This window comes from Elephas maximus, chromosome 14 (genome assembly GCF_024166365.1).
Source record: "Elephas maximus indicus isolate mEleMax1 chromosome 14, mEleMax1 primary haplotype, whole genome shotgun sequence".
NCBI lineage: Eukaryota > Metazoa > Chordata > Mammalia > Proboscidea > Elephantidae > Elephas > Elephas maximus.
In genome coordinates, this window is record NC_064832.1 from 30,536,183 (window position 1) to 30,547,749 (window position 11,567).

Below are 11,567 nucleotides of genomic sequence, written 5' to 3' on the forward strand. Positions count from 1 at the left end.
CTAAAGGGAGTTCTTTGGTTAGAAAATCAATAATATCAGGTATCAACCCAAGACTACAACACTGGACAGAATAATCAGGTGTTAACCCAGACAGGGAAATCACAAAAATAAATCAAGATACAAAAACGCTCAAAACAGGGAAACAGCAATGTCATTACGTAAAAGAAGACAACATTAAAACAATAAAGGGGGACTCAGAAATATTGTAATAGGTCTTCCATATGGAGAGGAGGACAAGAAATAAAAGTTAGGTTTAAACTTAGAAAAATAGGGGTAAATATTAAGGTAACCACAATGGAGACTAACTATCCTGCTCAACAAAATAAAATACAAGAAAAAAACAGAGACTCAACAGAAACAAAATCAACAAAAATGAATACAAAGAAAAGACAATATGTAAACTATTCAGCACAAAAAATTAAGTAGGAAAAACACATTGTCAACAACACACAAAAAAGACAACAAAATAACAGCACTAAACTCATACCCATCCATAGTTATGCTGAATGTTAATGGACTAAATGTACCAATAAAGGGACAGAGTGGCAGAATGGATTAAAAAAAAAAAAAAAAGATCCTTCTATATGCTGGCTACAAGAGACATACCTTAGACGTAGAGACACAAACTAAAACTCAAAGGATGGAAAAAAAAATATCAAGCAAACAACAATCAAAGAAGAGCAGGAGTGGCAATACTGATCCCTGACAAAATAGGCTTTAAAGTTAAATCCACCACAAAGGATGAGGAAGGATGCGCTATAACGATTAAAGGGACAATATACCAGGAGGATATAACCATATTAAATATTGACATACCCAATGACAGGGCTGCAAGTTACACACAACAAACTCTAACAGCAATGAGAAGGGAGATAGACAGCTCCACAATTATAGTAAGACACTTCAACACACCACCTTCGGTGAAGGACAGGACATTCAGAAAGAAGCTCAATAAAGACACAGAAGATATAAATGCCACAGTCAACCAAATCTACCATATAGACATATACAGAACACTCCACCAAACAGCAGCCAATTATATTTTCTTTTCTAGTGCACATGGAACATTCTCTAGAATAGACCACATATTAGGTCGTAAACCAAGCCTTAGCAGAATCCAAAACATTGAAATATTACAAAGCATCTTCTCTGACCATAAGGCATAAAAGTAGAAATCAGTAACAGAAAAAGCAGGGAAAAGAATTACACACTTGGAAACTGAACAATACTCTGCTCAAAAAAGACTGGATTACAGAACACATTAAGGATGGAACAAAGAAATTCATAGAATCCAATGAGAATGAAAACACTACCTATCAGAACCTTTGGGACACAGCAAAGCAGTGCTCAGAGGTCAATTTACATCAATAAATACACACATCCAAAAAGAAGAAAGGGCCAAAATCAAAGAATTATCCCTACAACATGAACAAATAGAGAGCAACAAAAGAAAACTTCAGGCACTAGACGAAAGGAAATAATAAAAATTAGAGCAGAACTAAATGAAATAGAAAACAGAAAAACAATTGAAAGAGTTAATAAGACCAAAAGCTGGTGCTTTGAAAAAATTAACAAAAATGATAAACCATTTACCAAACTGACAGAAGAAAAACAGGAGACAAAGCAAATAACCCAAATAAGAAATGATATTACAGCAGACCTAAATGAAATTAAAAGAATCATATCGGATTACTATGAAAAATTGTACTCTAACAAATTTGAAAACCTAGAAGAAATGGATGAATTCCTAGAAACACACTACCTAAACTAACACAAACAGAGGTAGAACAATTAAATAGACCCATAACAAAAGAAGGGATTGAAAAGGTAATCAAAAAACTCCCAACAACCAAAAAAAAAAAAAAAAGCCCTGGCCCAGACTGCTTCACTGAAGAGTTCTAACTAACTTTCAGAGAAGAATTAACAGCGCTACTACTAAAGGTATTTCAGAACATAGAAAAGGACGGAATACTCCCAAACTCATTCTAGGAACCAGCATATCCCTGATACCAAAACCAGGTAAATATACCGCAAAAAAAGAAAATTACAGACCTATATCCCTTAAGATGCAAAAATCCTCAATAAAATTCTAGCCAATAGAATTCAACAACATATGGAAAAAATCATTCAGCGTGACCAAGTGGGATTCATACCAGGTATGCAGGGATGGTTCAACATTAGAAAAACGATTAAAGTAATCCATCATATAAATAAAACAAAGACAAGAACCACATGATTATATCAACAGATGCGGTAAAGACATTTGATAAAGTTCAACACCCACTCATAATAAAAACTCTCAGCAAAACAGGAATAGAAGGAAAGTTCTTCAACATAATAAAGGGCATTTATACAAAGCCAACAGCCAACATCATCCTAAATGGAGAGAGTCTGAAAGCATTCCCTTTGTGTTCAGGAACCAGACAAGGCTGCCCTTTATCACCACTCTTATTCAACATTGTGCTGGAGGTCCTAGTCACAGCAATTATGCTAGATAAAGTAATAAAGGGCATCCAGATTGGCAAGGAAGAATTAAAAGTATCTCTATTTGCAGATGACATGATCTTATACACAGAATACCCTAAAGAATCCTCAAGAAAACTACTGAAACTAATAGAAGAGTTCAGCAGAGCATCACCATACAATGCAAACATACAAAAATCAGCTGGATTCCTCTACACCAACAAAAAGAACATCGAAGAGGAAATCACCAAAAGAGGAAATCACCAAATCAATGCCATTTACAGTAGCCCCCAAGAAGATAAAATACTTAGGAATAAATCTTACCAAAGATGTAAAAGACCTATACATGGAAAACTACAAGACACTACTGCAAGAAACCAAGAGAGACCTACATAAGTGGAAAAACATACCTTGCTCATGGATAGGAAGACTTAACATTGTAAAAATGTCTGTTCTACCAAAAGCAATTTATAGATTCAATGCAATTCTGATCCAAATTTCAATGACATTTTTTAATGAGATGGAGAAACAAATCACCCACTTCATACGGAAGGAAAAGAGGCCCTGGAGAAGTAAAGCATTACTGGAAAAGAAGAACAAAGTGGGAGGTCTCTCTTTACCTGATTTTAGAACCTATTATACTGCCACAGTAGTCAAAACAGCCTGGTACTGGTTCAACAACAAATACATAAATCAATGAAACAGAATTGAGAATCCAGACATAAATCCATCCACATATCAGCAGCTGGTATTTGACAAAGGCCCAATGTCAGTTAAATGGGGAAAAAGTCTTTTTAACTAATAGTGCTGGCATAACTGGATATCCATCTGCAAAACAGTGAAACAAGACCAATACTTCACACCATGCACAAAAACTAACGCAAAATTGGTCAAAGATGTAAATATAAGATCTAAAACGATAAAGATCATGGAAGAAAAAACAGGGACAATGCTAGAAGCCCTAATACATGGCATAAACAGTGTATAAAACATTACTAACAATGTAGAAGAGAAACCAGATAACTGGGAGTTTCTAAAAATCAAACATCTATGTTCATCCAAAGACTTTACCAAAATAAAAAAGATTACCTACAGACTGGGAAGAAGTTTTTAGCTATGACATTTCCAATCAGCGCCTGATCTCTAAAATCTACATGATACTGCAAAAACTCAACTACAAAAAGACAAATAACCCAATTAAAAAATGGGGAAAGGGTATGAACAGACACTTCACTGAAGAAGAGATTCAAGTAGCTAACGATACATGAGGAAATGCTCACAATTGTTAGCCATCAGGGAAATGCAAATCAAAACTACAATGAGATTCCATCTCACTCCAACAAGGCTGGCATTAATCCAGAAACACAAAATAGTAACTGTTGGAGAGGTTGTGGAGAGACTGGAACAGTTATACACTGTTGGTGGGAATGTAAAATGGTACAACCACTTTGGAAGTCGATTGGGCGCTTCCTTAAAAAACTAGAAATAGAACTACCACAGGATCCTGCAATCCCACTCTTGGAAGATATCCTAGAGAAATAAGAGCCTTTACAGGAACAGATATATGCACACCCATGTTCACTGCAGCACTGTTTACAACAGCAAAAAGATGGAAGCAACCAAGGTGTCCATCAATGGATGAATGGATAAAGAAATTAGTTTATTCACACAATGGAATATTACACATCGATAAAGAACAATGAACATGGAGGAATCTGAAAAGGCATTATGCTGAGTGAAATTAGTCAGGTGCAAAAGGACAAATATTGTATAAGGCCACCATTATAAGGACTCAAGAAATCGTTTAAACAGAGAAGAGAATATTCTTTGATGGTTACGAGATAGGGGAGTAAGGGAGGAAGGGAGGGGTTTTCACTAATTAGATAATAGATAAGAACTATTTTAGCTGAAAGGAAAGACAACACACAATACAGGAAAGGTCAGCACAACTGGACTTAACCAAAAGCAAAGAAGTTTCCTGAATAAACTGAATGCTTCCAAGGCCAGCATAGCAGGGGCAGAGGTTTGGGGACCATGATTTCAGGGTACATCTATGTCAATTAGCATAATAAAATCTATTAAGAAAACATTTCGCATCCCACTTTGGAGAGTGGCGTCTGGGGTCTTAAAAGCTAGCAATCGGCCATCTAAGATGCATCAATTGGTCTTAACCCATCTGGAGCAAAGGAGAGTGAAGAACACCAAAGACACAAAGGAATTATGAGCCCAAGAGGCAGAAAGGGCCACATAAACCAGAAACTACATCAGCCTGAGACCAGAAGAACTAGATGGTGCCCGGCTACAACCAATGACTGCCCTGACAGGGAACACAACAGAGAGCCCCTGAGGGAGCAGGAGAGCAGTGGGATGCAGACCTCAAATTCTTGTAAAAAGACCAGACTTAATGGTCTGACTGAGACTACAAGAACCACAGAGGTCATGGTCCCCAGACCTTCTGTTAGCCCAAGACAGGAACCCTTCCCAAAGCCAAGTGTTCAGAGGGATTGGACTGGACTATGGGATAGAAAACGATACTGGTGAGGAGTGAGCTTCTTGGATCAAGGAGACACATGAGACTATCTGAGCAGTTTCTGTCTGGAGAAGAGATGAGAGGGCAGAGGGGGTCAGAAGCTGGCTGAATGGACATGAAAACAGAGAGTGGAGGGAAGGAGTGCGCTGTCTCATTAAAGGGAGAGCAACTAGGAGTATATATAAAAAAAAGGAGTATATAGCAAGGTATATATAAGTTTTCATATGAGAGACTGACTTGGTTTGTAAACTTTCATTTGAAGCACACTAAAAATTAAAAAAAAAAAAAGATGGAAGCAACCAAGGTGCCCATCAACAGATGAATGGAAAAATAAATTATGGTATATTCACACAATGGAATATTACGCATCGATAAAGAACAACAATGAATCTGTGAAACATTTCAGAACATGGAGGAATCTGGAAGGCATTATGCTGAGTGAAATTAGTCAGCTGCAAAAGGACAAATATTGTATAAGACCACTATTATAAGAACTCAAGAAATGGTCTAAACAGAGAAGAAAATATTCTTTGATGGTTATCAGAGGGGAGAGGGAGGGTGGGAGGGGGTAGTCACTAATTAGACAGTAGACAAGAACTAATTTAGGTGAAGGGAAGGACAACAGACAATACAGAAGAGGTCAGCACAACTGTACTATACCAAAAGCAAAGAAGTTTCCTGAGTAAACCGAACGCTTGGAAGGCCAACATAGCAGGGGCGGGGGTTTGGGGACCATGGTTTCAGGGGACATCTAGGTCAACTCGCATAATAAAAACTATTAAGAAAACATTCTGCATCCCATTTGGAGAGTGGCGTCTGGGGTCTTAAACGCTAGCAAGCGGCCATCTAAGATGCAACAACAATTGGTGTCAACCCACTTGGAGAAAAGGAGAATGAATAACATAAAAGACACAAGGTAATTATGAGCCCAAGAGACAGAAAGGGCCACATAAACCAGAAACTATATCAGCCTCAGACCAGAAGAACCAGATGGTGCCCTGTTACAACCAATGACTGCCATGACAGGGAACACAACAGAATCCCAGAAGGAGCAGGAGGGCAGTGGGATGCAGACCCCAAATTCTAGTAAAAAGACCATACTTAATGGTCTGACTGAGACTAGAGGGACCCCAGGGGTCATGGTCCCCAGATCTTCTGTTAGCCCAAGACAGGAACCATTCTCAAAGCCAACTCTTCAGACAGGAATTGGACTGGAGTATAAGACAGAAAATGATACTGGCAAGGAGTGGGCTTCTTGGATCAAGTAGACACATGAGACTAAGTGTGCAGCTTCTGTCTGCAGGGGAGATGTGAAGGCCGATGAGGACAGAAACTGGCTGAATGGGCACAGAAAAACAGGGTGGAGAGAAGGAATGTGTTGTCTCATTAGGAGGAGAGCAACTAGGAGTATATAAAAAAAAAAAAAATTGGAGTATATAGCAAGGTGTATATAAGGTTTTGTATGAGGACTGGCTTGATTTGTAAACTTTCACTTAAAGCACAATAAAAATAAAAAAATAAACCAACAGCAGGGGAAGAGACCCGAGGTAAATTTTCCCGGATGCTATTTATCATTCATATAGCATTAAATAATTCTTTCAATATCAGGCATGAGTTAACTCAGTGTCATTTTCAAGCTAGAAGAGATGACCTACATATAGAGATTTTAATTCACTGGGTCATAATGCAAATCAGAGAGGGTAGAACATTATTATGGCATGCTACTTGGGCAAGCACTGCTGTAGCAAACCTAGGGAGAAACATAAATCTCACCACTTCTTAGTCTCACAGCTTGGTGTAAAAGGCAGTCACCTTGTCCACATGTTCAAATCAATGACATTTGCAATAAAAGATCATTTGATCAGATTGTTGATAACTGGATACGCTTTTACCAAATAGTCATTTTCTTTCCTTTAAGTTTTATATAATATGGGCTTTCAGAGTTTCCCATTAAAGTTTCTGAAGGAAGGAGGAGAGCTAATATTTAAGTAGTGCTTTTTCTGCCAGGAGATACACTAAGCCCCTTACATACATTATTTCATTTGCATATATTGAATTCATAGCACTCATTTAATTCTAAAAGCAACCTTATGAGATATATCTAGACTGTTCATGATATGGACTCTGAAGTCAAATTGCCTGGACTCAAATCCTGGTGCCATCATTTCCCAGTTATGGTTGGCTGGGCATGTTTCTATGCCTCTGTTTTCTCACTTGTCAAGAGGGCAGGGAATGAACGTCTGCCTTACAATTTAATTAGCAGTAAATAAAGTAATATAAAAACTTAAAAAAAAATTATTTTCTTTTAAAGCTAAACATTGAGATATTATAAATAAAATGATATGATGTCTCAATTGGCTTCAAAATAATATGGAGGGGTGAGTGGGGGTATAGTTAAATAAAAAAAAATATGAGCTGATAATCATTGGAGCTGGGTAATATGTACTGCAGCGTGATGGATCACTTTTGCGTGGCCTTTCTAGCCATGGTCTTGTAACAACCACCCAAGTAACTGAGTGGGACTGTGTGAGAGGGGGAGCCCTGGTGGCCCCGTAGTTAAGTGCTATGGCTGCTAACCAAAAGGTCAGCAGTTTGAATCCACCAGCCGCTCCTTGGAAGCTCTATGGGGCAGTTCTACTCTGTCCTACATAGGGTCACTATGAGTTGAAATCTACTCGACAGCAATGGGTTAGTGGGTGTGAGAGGGTAATTGTGGCCCACCAAAGGGACTGGTCAGCTTTGCCATTCCACTGGGTGTGAAATGAGGCACTGCAGAAGTGGGAAAGAAAAAAGATCCTATCACCACCATGGAAGAATAGCCAGGAGGCAGCATGTCCTTTAGACTCAGGATCCCTGAACTGAAAAGCTCCTGGAAGCAGGAAATTGAGAGAGAGAGAGAGCCGTAACCCTGAACACGGTGAGAAGTGGTGGCAGGGAGAACCAACAGCAAAGACCTGGCAGCAGAGACCCAGCAGCAGGAGATGGCATAGTGGGCTTCCTGGCCCATGGAGAGAAAAAGCTGAATGCCTTTGGGCAGAGGCCCAGGGCCAGACAGAGACATGCCTGTGAGCACAACTGGGAAGAGGCTGTCCTGATGGAAGACAGTTCTGATGAAAGAACTGTATCGTGAATGTTCCTGAACCTAAATTATAACCTATTACTTCCCTAATAAACCCTATAAATATGAGTATGGTCTGTAAGTTCTGCATGGCCAATGCAATGAATTATCAAACCCAGCAGAGAAGTAGAGAGTGCCATGGGAGGGAGGGTTGTGTCAGAATTGGTAAAGGCGGTCGAGAGAGGAGGCGTGTCTGACCTCCACCTCATAGGAATCAGCCTTGGGCTGATCTTGATTCTCCTTCCTCCTGGTGAAGTTAGAGGAGGTCACACACTGCCTCCATGCCATTTTTACATGTGCTGAGGCTTCATTACATATTCTCCCAACTTTTACATGTTTGAAATTTTCCACAATAAAAAGATTTTTTTTTAGAAAAGATAAAAAACAGAATCAAAGAAAGGCAATATGACCCTATAGGACAGAGGAGAAGTGCCTCATAGGGTTTCCAAGGCTGTGAATCTTTACAGACTGCCACATCTTTCTCCTACAGAGTGGCTGGTGGATTTGAACTGTCAACTTTTTGGTTAAGAGATGAGCACTTAACCACTGTGTCACAAGGGCTCCTATTTAAAGTATTTATTGTTGTTTGGCACCATCGAGTTGGTTCCAACTCATAGCAACCCTATGTACAACAAACCAAAACACTGCCTGGTCCTGTGCCATCTTCACAATCATTCAATGGGCTTGAGCCCATTGTTGCAGCCACTGTGTCAATCCATCTCGTTGAGGGTCTTCTTCTTTTTTGCTGGCCCTCTACTTTACCAAGCATGATGTCCTTCTCCAGGGACTGATCATTCCTGATAACATGTCCAAACTACGTGAGACCCAGTCTCGCCATCCTTGCTTCTAAGGAGCATTCCGGCTGTACTTCTTCCAAGACAAATTTGTTCCTTCTTTTGGCAGTCTATGGTATAGTCCATATTCTTCACAAAGACCACAATTCAAAAGCATCGGTCTTCTCCAGTCTTCCTTGTTCATCGTCCAGCTTTCGCATGCATACACGGCACTTGAAAACACCATGGTTGGGTTACACACGCCTTAGTCTTCAAGGTGGCATCTTTATTTTTCAGCACTTTAAGGAGATCTCTTGGAGCAGACTTGCCCAATGCAATGCTTCTTTTGATTTCTTTACTGCTGCTTCTGTGGGTGTTGATTGTGGATCCAAGTAAAATGAAATCCTTGACAAGTCCAATCTTTTCTCCATTTATCATGATGTTGCTTATCGTCCACTTGTGAGAATTTTTATTTTGTTGAGGTATAATCCATACTGAAGGTTGTGGTCTTTGATATTCATCCGTAAGTGCTTCAAATCCTCTTCACTTTCTACAAGCAAGGTTGTGTCATCTGCATATCACAGGCTGTTATTGAATCTTCCTCCAATCTTGATGCTCCTTTCTTCTTCATATAGTCCAGCTTCTTGGATTATTTGCTCACTATACACACTGAATAGATATGGTGAAAGGATACAACCATGACACACACCTTTCCTGACTTTAAACCACACAGTATCCCCTTGTTCTGTTCAAACAACTGCCTCTTGATCTATGTACATGAGCACAATTAAGTTCCGGAATTACTATCTTCTCAATGCTATCCATAATTTGTTATGATCCACAAAGTCGAATGCCTTTGCATAGTCAATAAAGCACAGGTAAATATCTTTCTGGTATTCTCTACTTTCAGCCAATATCTATCTGACATAAGCAATGATAACCCTGTTTGCACGTCCCCTTTGAATCTGGCTTGAATTTCTGGCAGTTCCCTATCTGTGTCCTGCTGCAACCACGTTCAATTGATCTTCAGCAACATTTTACTTGCATGTGATAGTGATGATATTGTTCGATAATCTCCACATTCTGTTGGATCACCTTTCTTGGGAATAGGCATAAATCAATCTCTTCTAGTCAGCCGGCCAGGTAGCTGTCTTCCAAATTTCTTCGCGTAGACCAGTGAGCACTTCCAGCCCTGTAACCGTTTGATGAAACATCTCAATCGGTATTCTGTCAATTCCTCAAGGCTTACTTTTCACCAGTGCCTTCACTGCAGCTTGGACCTCTTCCTTCAGTACCATCGGTTCCTGATCATATGCTGCCTCCTGAAATCATATGCTACCTCCTGAAATTTAAAGTATTAATGACTGATAATGTTCAGAATTCTCAGATGAAGGAATCAGAACAAATGTAAAACAGCATAAATAAAATGATACTCACACCAAGTCCAACAATAAAACATCGCATTCAAAGGAAAGATCTTAAAAACGGCCAGGGTCAAAGATAGATTAACTATAGAAGAACAGAAGATTATTCTGTTCTTTTTCAATTAGATTGACAGAAGACTTCTTAACAGCAACAATGGGAGCCAGGAAGTACTAAGATTAAAAACAAACAAACAAAAACCCCGTTGCCACTGAGTCGATTCTGACTGATAGCAACCCAACAGAACAGAGTAGAACTGCCCCACAGGGTCTCCATGGAGCAGCTGGTAGATGCAAACTGCCAACCTTTTGGTTAGCAGCCAAGCTCTTAACCATTACGTCCTCAGGGCTCCAGTAAGACAATATCTTTAAATTTCTAAGAGAAAGTAAATGTCAACCTAGAATTGGACATTCTGCTAACCTATCTTATAAAAATAAGGACGAAAGTATTTTCAGATAAAAAAACAAAAACAGAAAACAAACAAATAAAAAAAACCTTATAAAAGTCTTTCCACATAGACCCTTGCTAAAACTATTATAGAACGTATTTGAAGGAAAATGAAAATGATCTCAGAAGTGAGGTCTAAGTTGCAAGAAGGAATGGTAAGCAAGGCAACTAACTGTACACATGAGTAAACCTAAAAACAATACTGACTAAATAAAATACCAATAAGAATATCTAATGGAGGGCGTTTAAAAAAGCAAGAAATTAAATAATGAGCAACAACATGCTGGATGGGAGGCAGGTAATTAAATAAATACTCAGATGTTAACTTCTAACTTCAAATATCTTCACCAAGATATCATCAAAAATAATACTTTATTTATGGCTTACATTAAAATAGGATATCAGGTTTTCTGATGGTTGATCGCTTGCTGAATTTAAGATCGTCATTAATTGCTGAATAGTATTCATAACAGCCCTAAAGAAAACAAACAGAAAGAAGCGTTAAGCAATGAAGGAAAAAAACAAAATGTATTTATTCCACAAGTTAAACGTATCTTCAAACTCATTGTCTACTGTTTAAGAAGTTTGCTTAAATAAGACTTTACGAAATTATCAGTGTAGTGCTGTTTACAAAGAATTATATTTTATTTCAATCTTTAAGACATGTTCATAATCAGTAAGTTTATAATTACAGAATTGGTACACTTGCTTATTAATGAAACTATGTATCTGTAAAGCATTAATTGGTCAAACTAATGAGATTATTTTTAGGAGAAAATACATAAACTGACATCAAAATGGTATTCTTTCAAGA

General features: G+C 38.5%; 1 protein-coding gene across 2 annotated transcripts in view; it reads right to left on the minus strand.

The window, feature by feature from the left end:
* RB1 (RB transcriptional corepressor 1) overlaps nt 1–11,567 on the minus strand; it is a 208,029-nt gene that overhangs the window by 95,756 nt on the left and 100,706 nt on the right. For both annotated transcript variants that reach the window (XM_049853103.1, XM_049853102.1), the window contains exon 12: nt 11,141–11,228. In XM_049853103.1, the coding sequence (XP_049709060.1) occupies nt 11,141–11,228 (88 nt within the window). The remainder of the gene's footprint in view (nt 1–11,140; nt 11,229–11,567) is intronic.